The following is a 25138-nucleotide window of genomic DNA, read 5'->3' as shown; positions in this document are numbered from 1 at the left end:
CCCTGGAGCCGAACCAAACCTCCGTATTTAACATTAAACGAGTTAAATTTCACCCTCAAACAAACTTAATCCACTTCCATGTCTCCGTTTAAAGCAGTTAAAGTGGTTAAAATCACATTAAAACGCTTCGTTTTAATAGAAAACAGTTAAAATATGAAACTAAACGGCGGTTGGTTCGTGTGTGTGTTCACCAACGGTCCGTTTCTATACCAACAACAGCCGTTAACGCGGCTCTCAACGTCCGCGACACTCCGTTTAAAACACGTAAAACCGTTAAAAACACCAACAACCGTGTTATTTACCGGTCCGTTTCTCTATAAAACACCGTTTTAACGTTAAAAACACAATGAGCCGTTAGCAGCCGTGTGTTTCTATACAGCCCGCTGACGGCGGCTTCACCTCAGGTGACCCGAGCAGCCAGACTGGCTGTCTGCTAAGCTAGCCCCGTCTGAACCTCACACACAGCGGGCAACAACAACACTGAACACACGCCACCAAACCCGACTGTCCCCCCCGCTGCTCCTCCGCCGTTAACCGGGTCACCAAAAGAGGCAAAACCGGGATTATATTGTCTGCTTGTCTCGGGCGGGAGAGACGCTAACTCGGCTGGGGAAGAAGCAGGAGAAGCGGCCAAAACAAATGCGCCTCCCCGACATGAGAGCGTTCCATCCCGGACACAAGCAGCCACGTTCCGCCGCTGAGGCTAAAGCCCTTAGCTTCACCGGGCAGTGACAGACAGGGGGCTAGCTCCGCCGGCTAACACGCTCATTATGTGCACTTTCACCGGGGGTGGAGGGGGGACGGGGGGCGGTAAAAGTTGGCTCCCTTTAAAAAAAAACAACAACACTCACTTGTCAAGACAACTATCCTCAAATATAACCCGGGAGCAACCGAGTAAAGTTACCTGACAGCCAGGTGTCTCACCGCTTTAACGCTTGTTTGGCTGCCGCGGAGGGTCGCGGGGTGATCGCAAGGTGATTCCCCCCTGTGAGAGGCTGTGATGGAGGGGGGCGGTTAGCAGCAGCAGCCGCCCCGGCAGAGGCAGCCTCAGCACGGGGGACAGGCGGCTAGTCTGGCTGCGTGCAAGCCGCTTTAATAACTTCACTTTTGCGGTCACTTTGGTGCAAATTTCTCCCCGGGAGTTGGATAAATAAGAAGTTCCCCGTGTGTCCTACCTGCGTGCGGTGTCCGGGCGCAGGGTGCGACAGCCTGGAAGTTGGTTTAGTCCCAGAGATCCAGGGTGGTGCGGTGCGGGGCGCATATAGCTAGCGCTGGGTACAGTAAAGATTGTAGCATAGCTAACCTAAAGACAACAGTAGAGAGGAGGAAAAAAAAAAAAAGCCTGCTCGGTGCTCATAGGGGGGATCGACGACAAAAACCACATGATCTTTTACGTCAGCATATATTTGCATAGGATGCCAAATTTACGTCTCGCGTGCAGGTGACGTGAAAAATGCACAGAAAAGTTGCACCGTGGCGCCGCCGGACGCTGGCACGGCTGCGGTGGGAGGGAGGGAGGGAGGGAGGCGCGGGCATGTTGCAGCCACGCACCCCCTCACCCCCCACACCCCTCCCGCAGCCCGGATCCGCTTCCTCCTGCACCTCCAGCATGTATGGCTGCGCCTGAACCCTCACCGCAGACCCCCTATACGCGCACGCAGCCGCCCCGAGCGCACCTTTAAATTGACTTTATGGTGCGAAAAGACACTTTAACCTGCACACTGCACGTGCAACATTCCTCAAGACACCTACACTTCTGCTCTGATGTATAGCTTTTTTGAATTTTTTACAATATATTAAAGATAAATACGTTTATTTGCATCCACTTTGCAGCCAAAATCGATTGCACACATGCTTTTACTCCTGAAAATGTAAATAAAGAGGCACAATGACGGGGTGATGATGTGCAAATGTGTGTGTTTGTCTCTTTTTAACACCTGTTTGAATCCTGGAGCTGACCTCGCAAACAGGAGCCCGCACTTCTTCCTTTTTCTGCAGCAGCATCACACACACACACACACACACACACTCATGTATGAAGCATGCAAAGAAGCAGAAATGTGATTAAGAAGAAGAAGAAGAAGTGTGGGCGTGGACCTTTAGGTTGCCCCCCCCCCCCCCCCCCCCTCCCTGTGTGCATCAGGCTCGTGTTGTTCCGTGATGAATGTGCTTGTTGCAGCTGATCAGATGCAATGGATGTAGAGAGAAGCTCACGCGGGGCTGTGAAAAGAGGACAGACAGCGCCACCTACAGGAGCGTCCGACCGCTGCACCCGCCTGCACCATAACCACACACTTTATTTGTGTTTGTTGGTGATTTCAACACCTTTTTTGTGCAGATTCACCTTTTTTCACCTGCCATTTATCACCTTTAACATCTTCAGCCGTGACAGGAGACAAGCTTCTGATCATCCTCAGTGTTATAACGGGACTGATCCCCAGATTTCACGCCTTTATTTCAGTCACTTTTTTAAAAATGTTGATACAAAATATGAGATTTGGACAAGATTTCCTCACAATAAGACAAGGTCACGCATACAAAGCTCTGTGTTTCCTCCCTCTCATCTGTCATTAATGTCAAACAGGGTGATTGAGTTGAGTTTTGGGGGCTCGAACCCGACATTTCCAGGACAAAAGGTCGTTTTTTAATTAGTTTTCTTTGTGTTTCCCGTGTTTTAATGCATGAATTGAGCTTTGAGCTTCAAGCAACAGACTAGGAAGCGTCCCAGATGGTTCTGAGATGATCTCGTGTTAAAGAATCACATCTGGACGGTGTCTGGACTTTCATTTAAGACCCAAACAACATGTTAAAATATGAGCCAGCGTCCCCCCGCAGCAGGTTTCCATCCTCTGAACCGTCGCTGCCAGTCAGCAGTTTATGCAAAAGGCTTATGACAAGATTGCGTCCCAATAAGAACCCCCCCCCACACACACACACACACACACACACACACACACACACACACACACACACACACACACACACACACACACACACACACACACACACACACACACACACACACACACACACACACACACACACACACACACACACACACACACACACACACACACACACACACACACACACACACACACACACACGCTCAAGGTCACGTATATAAAGCATTGTGTTTCCTCCCTCTTATGTATTTCACTTGTCATTCTTTTCCATTTAATTTACTGTCATTTTAATATATTTTATAGTTTGCATTATAACATTCTCATGGTGTGTATTCGTTGTGAGCATTTATGTTAAATAGTGTGATTGATTTGAGTTTTGGGGGCTCGTCTTTGGGGTCTTGAACCCTGAATTTCCAGGACAAAAGGTGGTTTTGTTATTTTTTCATTTATAGTTTTCTTTTATTTAAGTCACTTGAAGATTATTTCTTTAAATGTTGATATCAAATATAAGATTGTGACAAGATTGCCTCCCAATAACAATCGCCCGCCCCCCCCCCCCCCCCCCACACACACACACACACACACAAGCTCAAGGTCACGTATACAAAGCATTGTCTCATTCCTTTCCATTTAATTTATTATTTATAGTTTGCATTATAACATTCTCATCCTGTGTATTTGTTGTTAGCATTAATGTTAAATAGTGTGATTGATTTGGTTTTTGGGGGCTCGTTTTTGTCTTTTTCACATCTGGACGGTGTCTAGATTCATTTCCAACCTAAAAAACATGTTAAATTACGAGCCAGCGTCATAACTGAGCGTCTCTCCGCAGCAGCTTTCCATCCTCTGAACCGTCTGTAGGAGTTTATGCAAAAGTCAAATACATTGGTTGTGAGCATTAATGTTAAACAGTGTGATTGATTTGAGTTTTGGGGGCTCGTCTTGGGGTCTCCAACCGTACATCTCCAGGACAAAAGGTGGTTTTGTCGCTGCCAGTCAGGAGTTTATGCAAAGGTCACTCAGGAAACAGCTTCTTCAGTGAACTGCTTCTTTAATAATGGGATAAAAACGCACGTCGTTGTGTTCAGAGGTGGAGCGTTCAGAGGAAAGCGGGTAAACACCACGACACAGAGACGACGCCACAGCCGGAGCCGTCTTTGCAGAAGCGTTGTCTGCAACCCCGAGCTCTCGCCAGCGTCTCCAGAATACACAATCAGGTAATGTTGCCAGGCAAAAGCGCCGGCTCTAGCCAATAAGCAGAGTTTTGGCCGACATTGCTTAGCAACAAAAGTTAAAACCGAACCACTGGAGGCTTAAAAATGGTCTTTAAAACAGTGATCAAGAGGCGTCAGAGTCGCACGTGTCTGCAGATAAAGACACAAACACAAGGAGGGGGAGAGAAAAGTTTGTCTCCTGCTCTAAAGGAAAAAGTGGATGAATTAATAACAATGAAACAAAACAGGTGAGTGGACAACGGGCCCCTGGAGACGGACCCCTGAGAGGCCCCCACCCCTCCTACAGACGAGCAAAACCCAGACTCAAGACGACCTGTGGTGGTTTTGTTGTTCTTGGCGGTCCTTTTGTGTCTCTTTGTATCCATTTTGTGTCTCTGTAGTTTTTTTTGTAGTTGTTTTGTGTCTCTTTGTAGTTGTTTTGTGTCTCTTTGTAGTTGTTTTGTGTCTCTTTGTGGTGGTTTGAGTGGATGAATTAATAACAATGAAACAAAACAGGTGACTGGACAATGGGCCCCTGGATACGGACCCCTGAGAGGCCCCCACTCGTCCCAAAGAGACGAGCAAAACCCAGACTCAAGACGACCTGTGGTGGTTTTGTTTCTCTTGGTGGTCCTTTTGTGTCTATTTGTAGCAAATCTTTGTCCATCTTTAGTTGTTTTGTGTCCTTTTCTTGTGCTTTTGCTTCTCTCGGTGGTCCCTTTGTGTGTTTGAAGTCATTTTGTGTCTCTTCACAGTCATTTTGTGTTTGTTTGTGGTGGTTTTGTGTCTCATTGTAGCCATTTTGTTTCTATTTGTAGCGAATCTTTGTCCATCTTTAGTTATTTTGTGTCTTTTTCTTGTGGTTTTGTTTCTCTTGTTGGTGCTTTTTGTCCGTCTAAAGTCCTTTTGTGTCTCTTTGTATCCATTTTGTTTCTATTTGTAGGTTTTTTTGCAGTTGTTTTGTGTCTCTTTGTAGTGGTTTTGTATCTCTTTGTATTGGTTTTGTATCTCTTTGTAATGGTTTTGTATCTCTTTGTAGTGGTTTTGTATCTCTTTGTAGTGGTTTTGAATCTCTTTGTAGTGGTTTTGTATCTCTTTGTAGTGGTTTTGTATCTCTTTGTAGTGGTTTTGTGTCTCTTTGTAGTGGTTTTGTATCTCTTTGTATTGGTTTTGTATCTCTTTGTAGTTGTTTTGTGACTCTTTGTAGTGGTTTTGTGTCTCTTTGTAGTGGTTTTGTGTCTCTTTGTAGTGGTTTTGTATCTCTTTGTAGTTGTTTTGTGTCTCTTTCAAGTGGTTTTGTGTCTCTTTGTGGTCGTTTTTGTGTCTCTTTGCAGTGGTTTTGTGTCTCTTTGTAGTTGTTTTGTGTCTCTTTGTAGTGGTTTTGTGTCTCTTTGTAGTTGTTTTGTGTCTCCTTGTAGTGGTTTTGTGTCTCTTTGTAGTTGTTTTGTGTCTCTTTGTAGTGGTTTTGTATCTCTTTGTAGTGGTTTTGTGTCTCTTTGTAGTGGTTTTGTATCTCTTTGTAGTGGTTTTGTATCTTTTTGTAGTGGTTTTGTATCTCTTTGTAGTGGTTTTGTATCTCTTTGTAGTGGTTTTGTATCTCTTTGTACTTGTTTTGTGTCTCTTTGTAGTGGTTTTGTGTCTCTTTGTAGTGGTTTTGTGTCTCTTTGTAGTGGTTGTTTACTTTAAACTACAAAAGAAACTAATAAATTAAACATATATTTTATGTCAAACGCTCCACCGGACATTTCTGGACTCTCTTTAAAAAGCTGTTAAACAAATGAAACTATTTAAACACAGAAAACATCATTGTGTCAGTTGTGAAAAGTACCTTTTAGACTCTTTATTCGGTCTCACTTGACGTTGACGGACGCTGCGTGAGTGGAGACCTGGAAAAGACTCTTTGTGTTCCTGAAAAACCTTTTTGCTGCGTCTCGTTTCACAGGTGTGAGGTTTTTCTTTTGTCCAGACACAATAATGTGCAAACTCTCGCCCAGCGTGTGTCGCACATTTCCCTGTTTTTGACGTGGACTGCCAAACTCAAACGGTCACCTGATTAATAAGCACGTGTGAAGAAAGGCCAGAGTGAGGGGGTCCTGCGGTTTGATTCCCATGAGTTTTTGTTTCTGCCACTAAAGCTGACTTTTCTCTGTGTGAGGTTTCAGCATTTAAATATGTTTTAGACACGAAAACGACGACTGAATGGGCTGAAAGACCGAGGGCCCCGAGGGTCAGGGGCCCTACGTTTGAATTCACTGTTAATATTTATGATACGAGAGTCAATCAACTGCAAGACACATAAAACCACCTGAAAGAGACTCAAAACCATTAAAAAGAGACACAAAACCACTACAAAGAAACATAAAACCACTACAAAGAAACATAAAACCACTACAAAGAGACACACAACCACTACAAAGAGACGCAAAACAACTACAAAGAGACACAAAACCACTACAAAGAGACGCAAAACAACTACAAAGAGACACAAAACCATTACAAAGAGATACAAAACCACTACAAAGAGATACAAAACCATTACAAAGAGACACAAAACCACTACAAAGAAACACAAAACCACTACAAAGAGACACAAAACCACTACAAAGAGACTCAAAACCACTACAAAGAAACATAAAACCACTACAAAGAGACGCAAAACCACTACAAAGAGACACAAAACCACTAAAAAGAGACACAAAACCACTACAAAGAGACACAAAACCACTACAAAGAGACACAAAACCACTACAAAGAGACTCAAAACCACTACAAAGAGACACAAAACCACCACAAAGAGACACAAAACCACCAAAAAGAGACACAAAACCACTACAAAGAGACACAAAACCACTAAAAAGAGACACAAAACCACTACAAAGAGACACAAAACCACTACAAAGAGACACAAAACCACCACAAAGAGATACAAAACCACTACAAAGAGACACAAAACCACTACAAAGAGACACAAAACCACCACAAAGAGACACAAAACCACTACAAAGAGACACAAAACAACTACAAAGAGACACAAAACAACTACAAAGAGACACAAAACCACTACAAAGAGACACAAAACAACTACAAAGAGACACAAAACAACTACAAAGAGACACAAAACAACTACAAAGAGACACAAAACCATTTTAACCATTATGTGTTAAAGGAGCTAAACTTTAACACACATTTTATTTTTAAAAATAATTATTTTAATTAGATATTTAAATGTATTAATTAACTATTATTATTTTACAGCTTTAAAGTTGGTTTTCCTAATTTTATTTTTTTAAATAAAATAATAACAATAATAGTTATTATTAATTTTTTTATTTTACATTTTTTTAGTTGATTCAACCAATTGTATTAATTAGCATTTTTAGTTTTATGTGTATTTATTAAATAATAATAATCATTTTAAGTTAATTCACACAATTACATATTTTATATTCATTATTTTTAAATAAATTAAATTTTTTTAAAGTTTATTTATCCCAATTTTCCCCACATTTTCATTATTGTTAATTTAAAAAAGTCATATTTATGAAACCAATAATAATAATTATAATAATAATAATTATAATAATAATAATAATGCAGATGCTGTTAAAGCCTCTGAAAACTTTAAATATTAATAGAAATAAAAAGATAAAGTGTCATCATGTTTGAATAACTGTCTCCATCTGAATGTATTCAAATGATTTTAATATCAAATATATAATAAAACATTTAGATTCTATGAAGATAAAATAAAGAAAGACAGTGACATAAAGCTTGTGTCGTCCATCGCCGTCACCACCGGAGGGCAGCGTTTAGTCGCTGCAGCTTAAAGTCTCATCTCTCCAGCTGTCAATCAAACAGCTCTGCTCAAGGGTCAAAGGTCAGGTCTGTGATGCGTCTAAAGGTTCAGTCACTCACATTTATTAATGGCTTTCTGCACTAAATAATTATGGATATCTTATTAATGCAATGTAAAAGCAGATTTTGCTCATTTTTTTACACAGTTCTATCTAGTTTTTACCTGTTTTAGCTCCTAGAGGACACTTTAGCACACGTTTATGCTCCTAGAGGACACTTTAGCACACGTTTATGCTCCTAGAGGACACTTTAGCACACGTTTAGGCTCCTAGAGGACACTTTAACACACGTTTATGCTCCTAGAGGACACTTTAGCACACGTTTATGCTCCTAGAGGACACTTTAGCACATGTTTATGCTCCTAGAGGACACTTCAGCACACGTTTATGCTCCTAGAGGACACTTTAACACACGTTTAGGCTCCTAGAGGACACTTCAGCACACGTTTAGGCTCCTAGAGGACACTTTAACACACGTTTATGCTCCTAGAGGACACTTTAGTACACGTGTATGCTCCTAGAGGACACTTTAGCACACGTTTATGCTCCTAGAGGACACTTTAGCACACGTTTATGCTCCTAGAGGACACTTTAGTACACGTGTATGCTCCTAGAGGACACTTTAGCACACGTTTAGACTCCTAGAGGACACTTTAGCACATGTTTTAGCTCCTAGAGGACACTTTAACACACGTTTATGCTCCTAGAGGACACTTTAGTACACGTGTATGCTCCTAGAGGACACTTTAGCACACGTTTATGCTCCTAGAGGACACTTTAACACACGTTTAGACTCCTAGAGGACACTTTAGCACACGTTTATGCTCCTAGAGGACACTTTAGCACACGTTTTGGCTCCTAGAGGACACTTTAGCACACGTTTATGCTCCTAGAGGACACTTTAACACATGTTTATCCTCCTAGAGGACACTTTAGCACATGATTAGCTCCTTTAGAGACTAAACTTAACCCTCTCTTCAAACCAGGTGTGTCGTTTCTCACCTGCTGGTTTCCAAACAGCGTCATCTTCATCTCCACGCTCAGTTTAAAGAGTTTCATCACCTGCGGAGCAACGCACACAACAACAACAGCAACAACAACAACAACAACAGCAACAACAGCAACAACAACAACAACAACAACAACAGCAACAACGGTTGTACTTCAGTTTTATTGTTCTGAGAAAAAATCGATCACCAAGTGAAAAATAAATTACATCCTTGATTCTGTGTTTGGAACATCTCGTGGTCCGCGGCGTGGAGGGAAACACTCGGGCGTGTTTTGACTCCGCGCCGACCTGAAGGCCTCAGAAACACTGAACTCACAAAGTTTCCAACATGTTTGGGAAAGTTCAGACGTTTAGACGTGTGAGGTTCTGCTCCACAGTCACAGCAGGTGACGGCTGACACGCCGCCACGTTGGTTAAGTCTACGCTGTATTTGACGGCGTCCTTTGAACTCTGACACCTCTCTCTGCGGCTCTGCTCTCTTCGAAGCCGCCAGACTCCGCCGCCAGAAACAGCGACCGAACACAGGAGCTTCTGGTCCGACCGCTGCCTCCATCTGTGCGTTAGTTTGTGTTATTGTCACCGTTTAAAGCACCGAAGTGGCACAACGACGCTAACCACCTCACCCACGGAGGCGCCGGTGGATCCGCAACTCCTGCGTTCTGGAGGCAAAATGACCGTTTGTCTCAGCGGGGTCTGGCGGCTCTGAGGAGAGAGTGGTCTATTGGTGCATGATGATAATATGGAGATCTCATCTCAGCTTCAGCCTCTTCTCCGGGGTCGGGTCACGGGGCAGCAGCTCCAGCAGGGAACCCCAAACTTCCCTTTCCCAGGCCACATTCTGTTTACTGACCCCCAAAATATTCGTTGTAGCTCAATCAGAGTCCGACCAATATCTGCCAATCCCACACATGTTGGTATCAGCGTAACATACGATGGAGCGTGAGTTTGGCCGGAGAATCGGAGCAGCGGGGGCGGAGCTGCAGTCGCTCTACTGCACCGTTGTGATGAAAAGAGAGCTGAGGAAGACAAAGCTCTGGATCTACCGCTCAGTCCTGGTTCCTACCCTCACCTGTGGACATGAAAGCTGGGTCAGGACCCAAAGAACCAGGTCCAGGTCCAAGCGTGTGAAATGTGTTTCCTCAGGAGGGGGTCTGGAGTCTCCCTTAGAGAGAGGGGGAGAAGTTCAGCATCCGTGAGGAACTCGGAGTAGAGCCGCTGCTCCTTTGTGTTGAAAGGAGCCAGTTGAGGTGGTTCAGGATCATCTGGTAAGGATGAACCCTGGGCGCCTCCCTAGGGAGGTGTTCCAGGCACGTCCAGCTGGGAGGAGGCCTCGGGGAAGACCCAGGACCAGGTGGAGAGATTAGATCTCCACACTGGCCTGGGAACGCCTCAGGATCCCCCAGTTAGAGCTGGTTAATGTGGCCCGGGAAAGGGAAGTTTGGGGTCCCCTGCTGGAGCTGCTGCGCCCGAGACCCGGGGAACCTCGTACAAACACTTCAAAACATCTGAACTCTCCCTTTAAAGAGCGCCTGAATTTTAGGCAGAGTTTGCTTTAAATGAGAAAACATGATGATTTAAAAAGCACGTTTTTTGTTTCTTTCTAAATAACCGGCAGTGAAACATGTTTTAGGGAATCAAACAATTCAGTTTCTGCAGAAAATGAACCCAGAGAGTTTAAATAGAAGACGTCCAGTTCAAGTTAAATTAGATTATAAACACGTTACACACGGAGGCAGATCGATCCAAAGACGAAGCCAAAAAATATGAAAAATAAAAATCGTTTTCACTTCTAATTTCTGTTTAATCGTCTTTGCATCAACAACAAGATTCAGAAATCTGACGAATGAACCAAAAACACACTAAAGAAATATAATAACTCTCTCACGTCGGCGGTTATCGTCTCGTTTTTACGACGTAGTTCAAACACAGAGCGACGTCAGTGTGTAACAATAACTGACACGCAACAACAAAAACCTCTTTATATGTAACGTTTAAATGTGTCTGTGGCTCTATGGGATTAAACATATGATACATCACGTGATTAATGGGAAACATGCAAAACTTTACATAAATAAACATCTGTTTTTTCGTCTGGTCGCGGAGTTTAGGAGCGTTTAACACGCGGAGGTTAAAGCACTTTAATCATCAAATAATCCTGGAGAGTCGCTAACAGCCGGACGTGGCTAACAGTGATTAGCTCGGGGCAGCACGGTGAAGGCATTCAAAGGTCTTTTTTAACCACTAATGCTGCTGAAAATAACAGCAAACCTCTGCAGCAGCATGAGAAGAGTCCCTACACACAAAACAAAGCAGCAGCAATGGGCTCCTTCCACTGTAATGGACTTTACTATGAGAGGAGCTGGTACAGGGGCCAGTAGGTAAGTCTTTAAAACACTCTTTAATAAACTCTGGCTTCACGTGATCTTGATTTTCAGACCGTGAAAGCGGGGCCTCACGATCCAGAAGGTGTCAGAGACATTACCACAGGGATAACCGGCCCGTGGCGGCCAAGCGTTTATAGCGACGCCGCTTTTTGATCCTTCGATGTCGGCTCTTCCTTTCATTGTGAAGCAGAATTCACCAAGCGTTGGATTGTTCACCCACTAATAGGGAATGTAAGCTGGATTTAGACCGACAGGTAAAACTATGTTGTTGCTGCTTTGTTTTGTGTCAGAGGATCGTGAGGCCCCGCTTCCACGGTCTGTATTCATACTGAAAATCAAGATCAAGTGAAGCCAGAGTTTATTAAAAGAGTGTTTTAAAGACTTACCTACTGGCCCCTGTACCAGCTCCTCTCATAGTAAAGTCCATTACAGTGGAAGGAGCCCATTGGTGCTTTGTTGTGTGTGTAGGGACTCTTCTCATGCTGCTGCAGAGGTTTGCTGTTATTTTCAGCAGCATTAGTGGTTAAAAAAGACCTTTGAATGCCTTCACCGTGCTGCCCCGAGCTAATCACTGTTAGCCACGTACAGCTGTTAGCTAATCTACCGTCTCGCTGGTTTATTTGATGTTTGCTGAAAAAGACCATGGGATGATTTTACGCTTGAATGGCACTTTAAGAATCAGGTTTGACGTCTTTGCGCACCAAGTTCGTATTTTTCCGTCTGAATTTGTTGCATGTTAAAAATAAAACACGACCTCACATCGTGTCACTGACGTTTACACACCGACTCAGAAACGTTCGTCTGTCATCTGTTAATTTTTGGGATTATTCCAGACCTCCAGGAAGTGCAGCGGACCTTGAAGCCAGTTTGACGTAGTGGCCAAACTGTGGAATTACAACTACCGTGCCCGACTTTTCCTCATTGACTTACACGGCGAAGGAGATGTCTGTAAATCCGCGGAGACATTTTTTCGAGCGTCACAAATGTCGCAAAGTGACTCGTGTTGATATCGGAATTTGATCTATTTGGTCCGACAATATTTGGAAAGTCAAGAAGAAGCCGAAGTGCCGATCGTCTGGGAATTTTGAGACGCGGGACTCAAACTTTACCAGCTTAACTCGCCACCGAGCAGCTTTCACACGACGCTGCCTCCAGCTCTTTTGTACATCTGTGGTCCTTTCACATCTCCAAACGTCATCATCCAAAATGTAAATGCAGTTATTAACATACTTTTTCACGTATACATCACACTCCAGAGAGTTGAACTGCTCTAAAACAATAGATCGGGCGCCATAGCGGAGCGGGAAGTTCAAGATGGCGGCTAGAACGGCGGCAGATCGTCGTGACCACACTTGCAGGAACGCCGTCTGTCAAACTGGACCACAGACGTCCTGAGATCGACCCGGAAACGCAGCGGCTTCTTTAACAACGCGTGAAAATACTTTCGTCTACGGATAAAACTCAACAAACGCGGACTCGGCGTGCAAAGACCTTTAGACTCTGTTGGTGTGAAAGGTCGTCATAGCGCCACTTCCTGCTGATCTGTGTGGTTTAGGCTCTTAACCCTCTGCAGGAAGTCACATGTTTTACTAATAAACAAATGAAATAATCGACTCTTTTGCGCGAATAAAGTCTCGTCGCGTTGCGAGTGAAGGCTCCGTAAAGCTGCTGTACAAACACGCCTCGAGGCAGAGCGACCACGTTACATTTTCAGCTCTTATTCGACGTATAAAACCAATAAAAATTAACTTTTTGTTCGTGTATTTATGCACCGTGTTAGCTGAGGCCTCTGCAGGTTTGAAACGAAGCGTTAAAGTAAAGACGTAAAGAGATAAAGAGTCGCTCGTGAGTTCGCTGTAACCTGGGAGTGTCTTTTTAAACTTCTTCCAGACGTTAAGGAGGCACTTTAACCAAACGGGTAAATCACAAACGGCAGAAGTGAAGCTCGGAAACAGGAACGGCGACTTCTTCTCCATCGATCTGACGACAGAACGTTTGAGACGCTTGAGTTTGGGACAGAAATATAAAAAAAAGAGACGTTTTTAAGACAAAACGAACGAATAAAAAGCCGTTTTCGTGAAATTCAACAGCATAGATGAGTTAAAATAGTCCCACCCCACCCCCTCTACAATGTCCATAAGAAATCCTCTACATCAGGCACTTGTTGGTTAGTCCGTAACAGCTCCAAACCGCCCAATCAGAGACGAGCGAGCCGCCTTCCGTCCTCCAATCAGCTGCTCTCATTTACTTAGTCCGGGCGGCGTCTTTGCTGCTCTCTTTAGTCTTCTCTTCGGCCCGCCGCTCTCCTCCTGCTCCGCGGTCAGGCTCCGGGAGCTGCGGTGGACGCCGGGGGACGACAGCTCGATGTTGTCGAAGGCGAGCGCCGGGTCGTCGGGCGCCACGGGCCGCGGGGCCGGGTAGTTGGGCTCGTAGTAGCGGTAGGGGTCGTCCTCCTCAGCCTCGCCGTAGTTCTGGAAGACGTTGGGCGGCAGTTGGACTGCGGGGACAGCGCCGCGGTCAAAGACATCCTCACCCTCTGCGTCGGCGAGCCAACCAACCAGGAAGCGAGCCAGCGAGCGAGCGCGCCAGCAAGGTAGGCAGAAAGTCAGTGAGAGCCCAAAACAAAGATGGCCACCGCCACCACAGGGAGCGACATTTTGGATTGGTTTGATCGGGTTAGCGAGACAGGAAGAGGGGGCGGGATGAGAAGGAAGGAGCGGGAGACAAGAGGGACAAAAGGGTTACCAAGGGTCACCAAGGGTTGCCACGGGTTACTGGGACGGGGTTACCAAGGTTACGGACACAAAGCAGCATTAGAGGGATGGATGCATTTGAAGAGTTTGGGTTTAATGTGAGAAAAGTTGTGCAAATGTCTCTAAGTTTCAGTTTTTAGGCGGTTATTTGATTTTTTACACGTCAGAATTTAAGTTAATAAATGAATATTTAAGGTCAGAACAACAACGACAACGTGCACGTTTTATAGTTTACGTCGTCGTGCAGATGAGCTTTTAGGACCTCAGAAGAGTTTTTATCAGAGTTTTAGAGTTGTTTGATCGTAATCTAGAAGAAAAGTTAGAAGAAGAGGATCAAAGTCGTCTGTTCCACAATTTAAACGTCCGGTGATGTTCTGTCATCCACAGCATAAGGACGCTAATGTTTGTAAAGCAAAGGCCTCACGAAGCTGCTACCTTTGGGGGCCAAAGTTCATTTTCTGGTGGCCCAAATACAAATAATAAGATATTCTTTGAAAGGATCAGTAAAAAACGACAGTAAAATTTGGGACCTTTTAATAATTATAGTCCACGGCATAAGGTAACCATTAGCTACCATCCGGTAATAACAGTTTGAATCCGTGGTCACATGTTTTGGCTGGAAGGGGGGGGCCGACATGATCTGTTCACTTTACTCTGAAAGGTTAGAGTCATTTCTGGACTTCCTGTTGTTGTCGCCTGTAAATTGTCTTCCACTTCCACTCTTTCAGATGATATTTTACATTAACGTGTGTTTGTTTACAGCCTCCGCAGACGTCAAAGCTAACAATCTCTGCTAATGTCGCAGAGGCGGGGAAAGCGTCACTGAAACTCTGCGGCGAGGAAATTGAAGATGAAGAGGGGAAGTTGTTAAAACGAGGTGACGACAGATGGACACAAACACAAAGACAGAGGGACGATTACAACGTGCAGACGTTACTCACATGCCGGCCCTGCAGGCTGCGAGCTGAGCCGCCGACCTTTAACCTCAACACACGTTAGCGGTTCACACAATCATGCGTTTAACGGGAAAGATGGCGCATGGAGGGTTTTCTTTACGTAAGGTGCCCCCACAGATGAACCCAATGTCTGCGCCAAACGTGTTATTACGTAAAAGTAGATATATCGTAGAATTAAACTGTAAATGTTTAAACGGATGTGGAATCGTCCTTTCACTGTTATTTGGGAAGAAGCTCTATTTCAACTGTTTACCCGTTACTTTAAGCTAACTACTTCACAGTAGTTAGCTTAATTATCTTTTATTTTAGCGAACTATTTCAACTGTTTATCTTTAACTGTTAGCTAACTATTTCAACTGTTTATCTTTAACTGTTAGCTAACTTTTTCAACCAGTTGTCTTTTATGTTTAGCTAACTATTTCAACTGTTTATCTCTTATTTTAGCTAACTATTGCAACCAGTTATCTTTTATTTTAAGCTAACTATTTCAACTGTTTATCTTTAACTGTTAGCTAACTATCGCAACCAGTTATCTTTTATTTTAGCTAACTTTTTCAACGTTTTATCTTTTATTTTAGCTAACTATTTCAACTGTTTATCTTTAACTGTTAGCTAACTATCGCAACCAGTTATCTTTTATTTTAAGCTAACTATTTCAACTGTTTACGTTTAACATTTAGCTAAATTTTTCAACCAGTTGTCTTTTATGTTTAGCTAACGATTTTAACTGATTATCTCTTATTTTAGCTAACTATTGCAACCAGTTATCTTTTATTTTAAGCTAACTATTTCAACTGTTGATCTTTAATTGTTAGCTAACTATTTCAACTGTTTATCTTTTTTTAAGCTAAGTATTTCAACTGTTTTTTGTTTTTTAAGCTAACTATTGCAACTGTTCATCTTTAACTGTTAGCTAACTATCGTAACCAGTTATCTTTTATTTTAGCTAACTATTTCAAGGTTTTATCTTTAACTGTTAGCTAACTATTTCAACTGTTTATCTTTTATTTTAGCTAACTATTTCAACTGTTTATCTTTAACTGTTAGCTAACTATCGCAACCAGTTATCGTTTATGTTTAGCTAACTATTTCAACTGTTTATCTTTAACTGTTAGCTAACTATCGCAACCAGTTATCGTTTATGTTTCGCTAACTTTTTCAGCTGTTATTAATTACATTTTTCTACCTGTTTAAAAGTTTGTACTAGCTCGCTAACTAGCTTGTTTTCACTAGCATAACTGCAACATGTAGTGACAATAATAAATCATAATTTAAACTTTTTCAAATTGGTTGAGCTGCTCCACAATCTTTCGGGTTTCCCCCGGCAACAACAGAGTCCCCCTGCTCGCACAGTTATCAGGAAATAGATGTGAATATATTCGAGTTTTAAAAGTTTGTTCTGTAGCGTTAACTGTGAAGCTGTTAAAATATAATTACCCGTGAGCATTTGAGAGAAAATTCCCCGCTGGAGAGCAAATTAACACGCGACACGTACAAAACCTGCAGCAGCATCATTCATGTGGATTTAGCAGTAATTTGTTGCACTTTTGTGCTGAGTCGTGTTTTATTTAATGGTGATTTATGACTAAGAAAACCCTCCATGCAGCATCTTCCCAGTGAACCTGTTAAACCCACACTCAAGAGCGATTTAACAGGAAAATCTAAAAGTGTTAAGATGCAGAATTCAGTCACTGATGAGAGCAGTCGGACCATGCAGCTCAAGGCCTAAAGGGCCGCTTCACCCAATTCACCATAAACTTATTTCCTCACTTATAGGAAGTGGTTTTGTAGCTTGTTTGGATTTCTATTGCAGGTTTGGAGACTCAGCTTCCTTTGGTTCTGACTCAAAACCCCCTACACTGACATAGTTGCATCCCAACAGAGACATAGCTGTTTGGGACCAGGCTAATTGCAGGTACAAAGGCCTTGATTCTGTTTTGAGTTGGAGTTTGCTCCCATAAACATATTTTCTCACTTATAGGAAGTGGTTTTGTAGCTTGTTTACATTATACTTGCAGGTTTTTAGACCCAGCTTCCTTTGGTCCTGACTCAAAACACATGCAGTGACATCCCAACAAAGATATAGCTGTGTGGGACCAGGCTATTTACAGGTGCAAAGGCCTTGATTCTGTTTTGAGTCGGAGTTTGCTCCCATAAACTTATTTTCTCACTTATAGGAAGTGGTTTTGTAGCTTGTTTAGAATTTACTTGCAGGTTTGGAGACTCAGTGACCTTTGGTCCTGACTGAAAACCCCTACACTGACATAGTTGCATCCCAACAGAGACATAGCTGTTTGGGACGAGGCTATTTCCTGGAACAAAGGCCTTGATTCTGTGTTTTTTTGCCCCCATAAACATATTTTTCTCACTTATAGGACATGGTTTTGTAGCTTGTTTGGAGTTTATTTGCAGGTTTGGAGACCCAGTGAAATCAGCTTCCTTGGGTCCTGACTCAAAACACCTGCGCTGACGTCCCAACAGACATATAAATGTTTGGGACGAGGCTATTTCCAGGTGCAAAGGCCTTGATTCTGTGTTGTTTTGAGGGGGTGTTTGCGCCCATAAACATATTTCCTCACTTATAGGAAGTGGTTTTGTAGCTTGTTCAGATTTTATTTGCAGGTTTGGAGACTCAGCTTCCTTTGGTCCTGACTCAAAACCCTCTACACTGACATAGTTGCATCCCAACAGAGATATATCTGTTTGGGACGAGGCTATTTCCAGGTGCAAAGGCCTTGATTCTGTTTTGAGTTGGAGTTTGCTCCCATAAACTTATTTTCTCACTTATAGGAAGTGGTTTTGTAGCTTGTTTGGAGTTTATTTGCAGGTTTTGAGACTCAGTGAAATCAGCTTCCTTTGGTCCTGACTCAAAACACCTGCGCTGACGTCCCAACAGACATATAGATGTTTGGAACGAGGCTATTTCCAGGTGCAAAGGCCTTGATTCTGTTTTGAGTCGGAGTTTGCTCCCATAAACCTATTTTCTCACTTATAGGAAGTGGTTTTGTAGCTTGTTTAGATTATACTTGCAGGTTTGGAGACCCAGCTTCCTTGGGTCCTGACTCAAAACCCCCCTATACTGAAATAGTTGCATCCCAACAAAGATATAGCTGTTTGGGACCAGGCTATTTCCAGGTACAAAGGCCTTGATTCTGTGTTGTTTTGCTCCCATAAACATTTACACAGACTCATTTTACTTCCTGTTCAGGTGTGGGTGAAGTGACCCTGCAGGAAAATCCCCAAACAAACTGAACACACTTCAAAATCACAAAGTCTAAACATTGTTTCAGACGCTTGAACCTGAACACATGAATTATTCTGTATCTGAAGGCGTTTCACCTTCAAATACACAGAGCGAGCGAGAGCGGCGGCGGTGGCGGCGGCGGCTCCGGGGACGTGCAGCGCCGTTTAACTCTGCGGCAGCTTTTCAACATGAAAAGGAACCGACTGAATTGAACGTTTCGCTCGACGACCTTCAATCCAAAACACATTCTCGACATCACAAAAAGGCTTTTTCATGCTCAGCTTCACAGTTTACAGTCCGCACGAGATCATGGCTTTCACCAGATCTACGGTTAAACGCGGAGTGTGTCGCGGTGACGTACAGAAGCAGAGAGGTGCGGAGGTCATCATCTGTTTCTGTAATTATGACGTCCACACTCAGGGAAGTCTAGTATTACACTATAAAGAAACAGTATGTTTCCAAAAGGATTCATATTAAATCATCACGTTCTTCTTTTATTCTCATCTGTTTAAAGTGTAAGCGCGGTGAAAATGGACCCGGGGTCTTTTTGGGCATGAAAACGCATCAAATAAGCCACAGAGACAGTTTTATTCATTGGTCACCCAGGTATAGAGACGCTAACGGCCTCAGAGCGCTAACACTGATTAGCTCGGGGCGGTGAACGCGTCCAAAACGGCATTTTTAACCACAAATATGATCAAAATAACCTCTAACGTGACTCGTCCACATGGATCGATTCTCATTTGCTCAGCTTTTTACAACAGTTGACTCAGACTGCCAGCGTTGTAAGCAGGTTTTTATTTATCTATAATATATTCAAAGTGATTTAAATGGGTCATCACTGATTTTTCTCCAGCAGATTCATTTCAGAGTAGTTTAGTGTTTGAATTCATGCTAAAATCAAAGCACCGCTAACGTGAAACGATCCAGAGATGACCCAAAGTTTCTAACCTGACGCCTCCAGATGGATCGGTTCTCATGGTCTCAGCAGATCCATCTGAACTCTGGTTTAAAGATCTTTTGGGAAGGGGTGAAAGTCCTGGTTTCTGATTGGATAAACCATCTGTCTGTCACCAACACACGGGCCAAACCAACCAATCAGATGAGTGAAGCGTGTGACGTGCTAACAGCGTGGAGGCAAAGCTCAGAAAGGAAACAACATGTGGGTAAAGGAGATTTTCCCTTTGTGTTTAACGTGAATTTACGCATCAAAGGCCCAATTTCAGGAGCCCGGTCCATATTCAACAGAAGGATCCAGAGAACAAAGAGTTAGTGAGCGGCTTGCTCCATAGCTGCTCATCTCATCCGTGGAAGCCTCCATGTTGTTCACACTCAACAGTCTCTTCTGTTTCACTTCAATCCACCAAAGAAACCAACGCTGATTGGTTCAATTACTGGTCAAACGTCTCCAGACTGATCTGAGAGTGAAACACGACGGAGCTCAGAGATCAGGACGGACTCAGGAGGCGACTGAACCTCTGCAGCAGCATGAGAAGAGTCCCTACACACACAACAAAGCACCAATGGGCTCCTTTCTTTGGGATTGACTTTGGTAATCCACTGTAATGGACTTTACTATGAGAGGAGCTGGTACAGGGGCCAGTAGGTAAGTCTTTAAAACACTCTTTAATAAACTCTGGCTTCACTAACTACGCTGTTGCTGCTTTGTTGTGTGTGTAGGGACTCTTCTCATGCTGCTGCAGAGGTTTGCTGTTATTTTCAGCAGCATTAGTGGTTAAAAAAGACCTTTGAATGCCTTCACCGTGCTGCCCCGAGCTAATCACTGTTAGCCACGTCCGGCTGTTAGCGACTCTCCTGGATTTCTCTGCTAATAGTTGTTACATAAAAAACTGTCTCGACGGATTATTTGATGTTTGAAAAAGACCCTGGGAGGATTTTACGCCGGAATCACACTTAAAGAATCAGGTTTAACGTCTGAAATTGGTTAAAAAATGCTGTTTTGGACGCGTTCAGGGCCCCGAGCTAACCACTGTTAGCCACGTCCGGCTGTTAGCGTCCGTCCGCGGTCGACCAACGAAGAAAAACTGTCTCCGTGACTCATTTCATGTGTTCTCATGTTGAAAAAAGACCCCGAGGTCCATTTTCTACGGGACCCCAGTGAACGTACCTCCAACATTGTAGCCCATGCACGAGTTCTGGTCGCAGTAACCCGGAGGCCCAGCGGAGCCCACGGGTCCGGGGACGCCGGGCCGACCGGGGGTTCCAGGATTTCCAGGTCGCCCTGATTGACCCTGGCTGCCCGGTCTGCCCTGACCTTGAGCACCTGGAGGGAGGAGGAGGAGGAGGAGGGGGGGTGAGTAAGACACGATCAGGAGGTCCAGACTGAGGACACACACATACTGGTGTGTGTGGGCTCACGTACCAGGAGGTCCTGAAGGTCCTCTGGGGCCCTGAACCCCAACGCCGGGAGATCCTTTATCTCCCTTTTCTCCTGGTTGACCTGGAAACACACACACACACACACACACGCACACACGCATGCGCACACGCACACACACACACACACACACACACACACACACACACACACACACACACACACACACACACACACACACACACACACACACACACAGTACTGTTACCTCCACCTCTTTGTCTTTATCCTATTTATGATGTAAAATTTAAATATATTTTATTTTTATTGTAGTTTTTCCTTTTGAATCGATTTTATAAAGTTGAACTCTTTTGTTATCGTAGCTGACGGACGCACCTCTCTCTCCCGGCTGCCCGTTCTGTCCGTTCTGTCCGGGGAACCCGGGTCGTCCGGAGGGTCCCTGTTCTCCCTGAGGCCCCGGGGTTCCCTGCCTGCCGGCCTCTCCGGGGGGCCCCGGCACCGTGCGGATGGACACGGGCGGACTGGGCACGTGGTTCAGGATGGAGTTGTAGCGCGCCATGTGACCTGGAAACACCGACACGTTCAGAGACAGAGAAGTGTGTGTGTGTGTGTGTGTGTGTGTGTGTGTGTGTGTGTGTGTGTGTGTGTGCAGCAAACGCCCGGATGGTCTGCATCTGAACTTCTACTGTTGGTTTGGTTAATGTTGATGTGACGTCCTGATAAAGAATATAAACAAATAAACATGCACTCACTCTGGATGAGCTGCTCACAGACCTGCCTGGCGATGGCCTGAACGGAGGAAGTGGACTGCAGGTCGCCCTGGAGACGCACACGCAGACGTTTACATTCATATTTATATTTGTTCTTTCTGCAGACGATTCAACAAAACCACAACTAGAACCTCAAATACAGTTTTTATCAGACAACAGACACATTTCTCAAACAGATGAATGTTTCTTTGGTTTAAGCCCCGCCCACCACAGCTTCCTTCCTGTTTGATCCAATCAGGAAGCTCCGTCAGCGTCAGTTCTCTGAGTGTCCACTAGGGGCAGGTTTCATAACAGAGCAGTTTCTCATTGAGCCCCATGTTAAACAGGCCGTTTACACAGCATCATTAAACCTGTTTAAGGACAAAAGAACATTCTAGTCTGTGTGTTTAGATCAGATCTCCATGACAACACTGAGGGGGAGGGGCTAGTTTTGATTTGATTGGAGGTTAAAGTTTATGAATAATTAGGGGCGTGGCCTCTTGAGTGACAGCTAGCCTCTGGCCCTCACTTCTCCTCGGAGGTAAACATCAGCCAGATGGACGTACGCCCCTCCCCCCCAACGTCACATACATGCCCTTTTTTGGTCAGAGCAAATGAGGCGGAGTCAAAGTCTGATAGGATGGAGACTCCTGTAGGCGAGGACGACTGGATCAAGTTAGAGAACAGACCTGACGGAGACGCTACGTCCGTTTTTTATGGTTTGATTCCTGAGCTGCTGCATTGATGTCCGACGTGTTTCCAGCTGCAGACGTTGTAACCACGGTAACCGTCAAAAACACACAGAATAACATTTAACTCTGCAGTTTGTTTCTCCTTCTGTGTGCACGTACAGACTCATAATGTGCACGTAATGTCGTGTTAGTCAGACGTGAACACAAACCCCGTCTGTTTGAGCCGTCGGCCTCCGTCAGTCAGGTGTTTACTGAAAGTGCCGAGTCATTGACAACCAAGGTGAAGGCATTCAAAGGTCTTTTTTCTAACCACTAATGCTGCTGAAAATAACAGCAAACCTCTGCAGCAGCATGAGAAGAGTCCCTACACACACAACAAAGCGTCATCGGCGTAGTTAGTGAAGCCAGAGTTTATTAAAGAGTGTTTTAAAGACTTACCTACTGGCCCCTGTACCAGCTCCTCTCATAGTAAAGTCCATTACAGTGGAAGGAGCCCATTGGTGCTTTGTTTTGTGTGTAGGGACTCTTCTCATGCTGCTGCAGAGGTTTGCTGTTATTTTCAGTAGCATTAGTGGTTAAAAAAGACCTTTGAATGCCTTCACCGTGCCGCCCCGAGCTAATAACTGTTAGCCACGTCCGGCTGTTAGCGTCTCTACCTGATTTCTGCGTTAATAGTTTGTACACAAAAAATCTGCAGACGGAGAACACGGGCGTTCTAGTTCCACCGTTTGACCACGACGTCAAACACGCCCTGAATAAAAGAGAGCAGAGCGGGCGGAGCCACTTACCCGTTCACCTTTGTCCCCTTTGCCTCCAGGAAGACCCTGCAACAGAGAAGAAGAATGAGAAGAGGCGTCACCGCTGCCGACGCGTCCAGACGCCACGGGGCACGCTAACGCCCCTCCGGTGACACACACACACACACACACACACACACACACACACACACACACACACACACACACACACACACACACACACACACACACACACACACACACACACACACACACACACACACACACACACACACACACACACACACACACTTCCTGCCACAGTCGTGCAGCAGCTGGTGTGAGAAAAGGAGGTAGAGGACTCACCGGTGGTCCCAGCTCTCCCTGTTTTCCTGAAGGGCCCGTGTTCCCTGGGGCCCCCGGCGCTCCTGGCGTCCCCTGAGGACACACAGACAGACAGGAGGAAGTACGTCGACACACACAAGGAACTTCAAAGGCGCACATAAAATGACGTCAGAACCGCCGTAGGCCTCGTGCTCGTACACGTGCGCACGCTCGTGCTCGTACACGTGCAAACGCGCTTTACTAAAGCCCACCTCTCCCAAACGGGCCGTGGACGACAAGCGTGCCGCTCCTAGACGTGGTACGGTTGCACTCACACTGGTCAAAGGAACCAGACTTTAGCCGTGAAACGTGCTGGGGCACGGTACGGAGGCACAGTGGGAGTGCCCCTTAATGTCAGTAGTGAACTGGGGAAGTTTCGAGGTGATAGATTTTCACCCTTTTCACAAAACGTGTGAATTTAACAGTAAATGTAAAAACAAATGGTCACTCACGATGGTTCCTGTGGGGCCCTGTCGGCCCGGGGGCCCGTCTTTACCCGGCAGACCCTGTGGAGGACCAGGAGACACGTGAGAACATGAAGCGTTGGTCGTAGTGTTTATTGTAGCTGAAGTATTTTAAATATAAATCCACATATGAGGAGGAACATGACGAGGACTCACTCTGGCTCCTGCAGGTCCTTCTCTCCCTGGAGCTCCAGCTCTGCCCGCGGCTCCCTGAAACCCCCAGAGGAGAGCACACGTCACTGCAGCGCACTCTCAATATACACACATTTTATATATACTGTATATATATTTATATATGCACAATGATAAAAAACAAGAATCATATTTTCTAATGAGGCAAATGTTTGTGCAGGAGAGGAAAAGACAAAAATCACTAAAACAGACGAACTAAAACAAAGAAAAAACACAATAAACAAACAAACAGAGAGTAAAATGTTCATTTCAGTTATGCTGGACATGAGTATCATCACGGTGGTGTGGTGGTTAGCACTGTCGCCTCGCAGCGAGAGGGTTCCTGGTTTGAATCCCGGCTGGGGCCCTTCTGTGTGGAGTTTGCATGTTGTCCCCGTGTCTGCGTGGGTTTTCTCCGGGTTCTCCGGTTTCCTCCCACAGTCCAAAGACGTGCAGGTGTTGGGTTCATTGATGACTCTAAATCACCCGTAGGTGTGAATGGTTGTCTGTCTCTGTTCGTCTCTATGTGTCCTGTGATAGACTGGCGTCCTGTCCAGGGTGGACCCCGCCTCACGCCCGATGTCAGCTGGGATCGGCTCCAGACCCCCCGCGACCCCGACAGAGACAAGAGGTTGAAGATGAATGAATGAACGAAAAAAACGTATGAAAAGTGCCTGGACTCTAACACGTGAGGTCAGTGTTTCAAAACGACCACAACATCAGAAACATCTGCACATAATTCGCTTTTTAGTTCATGTGCAGATGTGACCGACTCTTGAGTTGTTGAGATATACGACTGCGTGAAGCGTGCCGTTTCATTTCCATGTGTGTGTTTGTGTAAAGAGCCCAAAATGGCTCCTGTTAAGAGACACGCTTACGACGCAGAGTTTACACTCAAGGCCATTAGTCACGCAGCAGAACACGGGAATAGAGCAGCAGCCAGAGAGTTTAACATGAACCAATCAATGGTGCCGAAGTGGAGGAAGCAACAAGACGACCTGCGCCGAGTAAAGAAGACTAAACAGAGTTTAGAGGGAACAGAGCGAGACGGCTGCAGCTGGAGGACAAACTCCAACAGTGGGTTGTTGAACAGAGAGCAGCGAGTAGAAGAGTCCGTACGATCACTGTTCCACTGAAGGCAACAGCGCTAGCACGATACTGTCCAGCTGCAGACCCGGAGCACGAGCCCCTCACTCGACACAAGCCCCTCACTTGACACAAGCCCCTCACTTGTCACAAGCCCCTTACTTGACGGAAGTGAC

The 25138-nt window shown here is 44.8% G+C and overlaps 2 protein-coding genes across 2 annotated transcripts in view; both read right to left on the bottom strand.

The window, feature by feature from the left end:
* The window catches only part of LOC310955676 (zinc fingers and homeoboxes protein 2-like), an 82134-nt gene extending 80741 nt beyond the window's left edge, over positions 1–1393 (bottom strand). The window contains exon 1 of the mRNA XM_083925644.1: positions 1176–1393. The gene's annotated coding sequence lies outside the window, so the exon portion shown is untranslated. The remainder of the gene's footprint in view (positions 1–1175) is intronic.
* Positions 1394–9132: 7739 nt separating this feature from the next.
* The window catches only part of col14a1b (collagen, type XIV, alpha 1b), a 172179-nt gene continuing 156173 nt past the window's right edge, over positions 9133–25138 (bottom strand). The window contains 9 exon segments of the mRNA XM_083925650.1: positions 9133–13903; positions 20449–20604; positions 20704–20781; positions 21055–21243; positions 21432–21498; positions 22909–22944; positions 23224–23295; positions 23694–23747; positions 23862–23915. Of these exon segments, the coding sequence (XP_083781776.1) occupies positions 13608–13903; positions 20449–20604; positions 20704–20781; positions 21055–21243; positions 21432–21498; positions 22909–22944; positions 23224–23295; positions 23694–23747; positions 23862–23915 (1002 nt within the window). The 3' untranslated portion in view covers positions 9133–13607.

This window comes from Echiichthys vipera, assembly GCF_963691815.1.
Source record: "Echiichthys vipera genome assembly, chromosome: 13".
Lineage (NCBI taxonomy): Eukaryota > Metazoa > Chordata > Actinopteri > Perciformes > Trachinidae > Echiichthys > Echiichthys vipera.
Note: the sequence above shows the minus strand (reverse complement) of the source record. Positions and strands in the feature narration are given on the sequence as shown.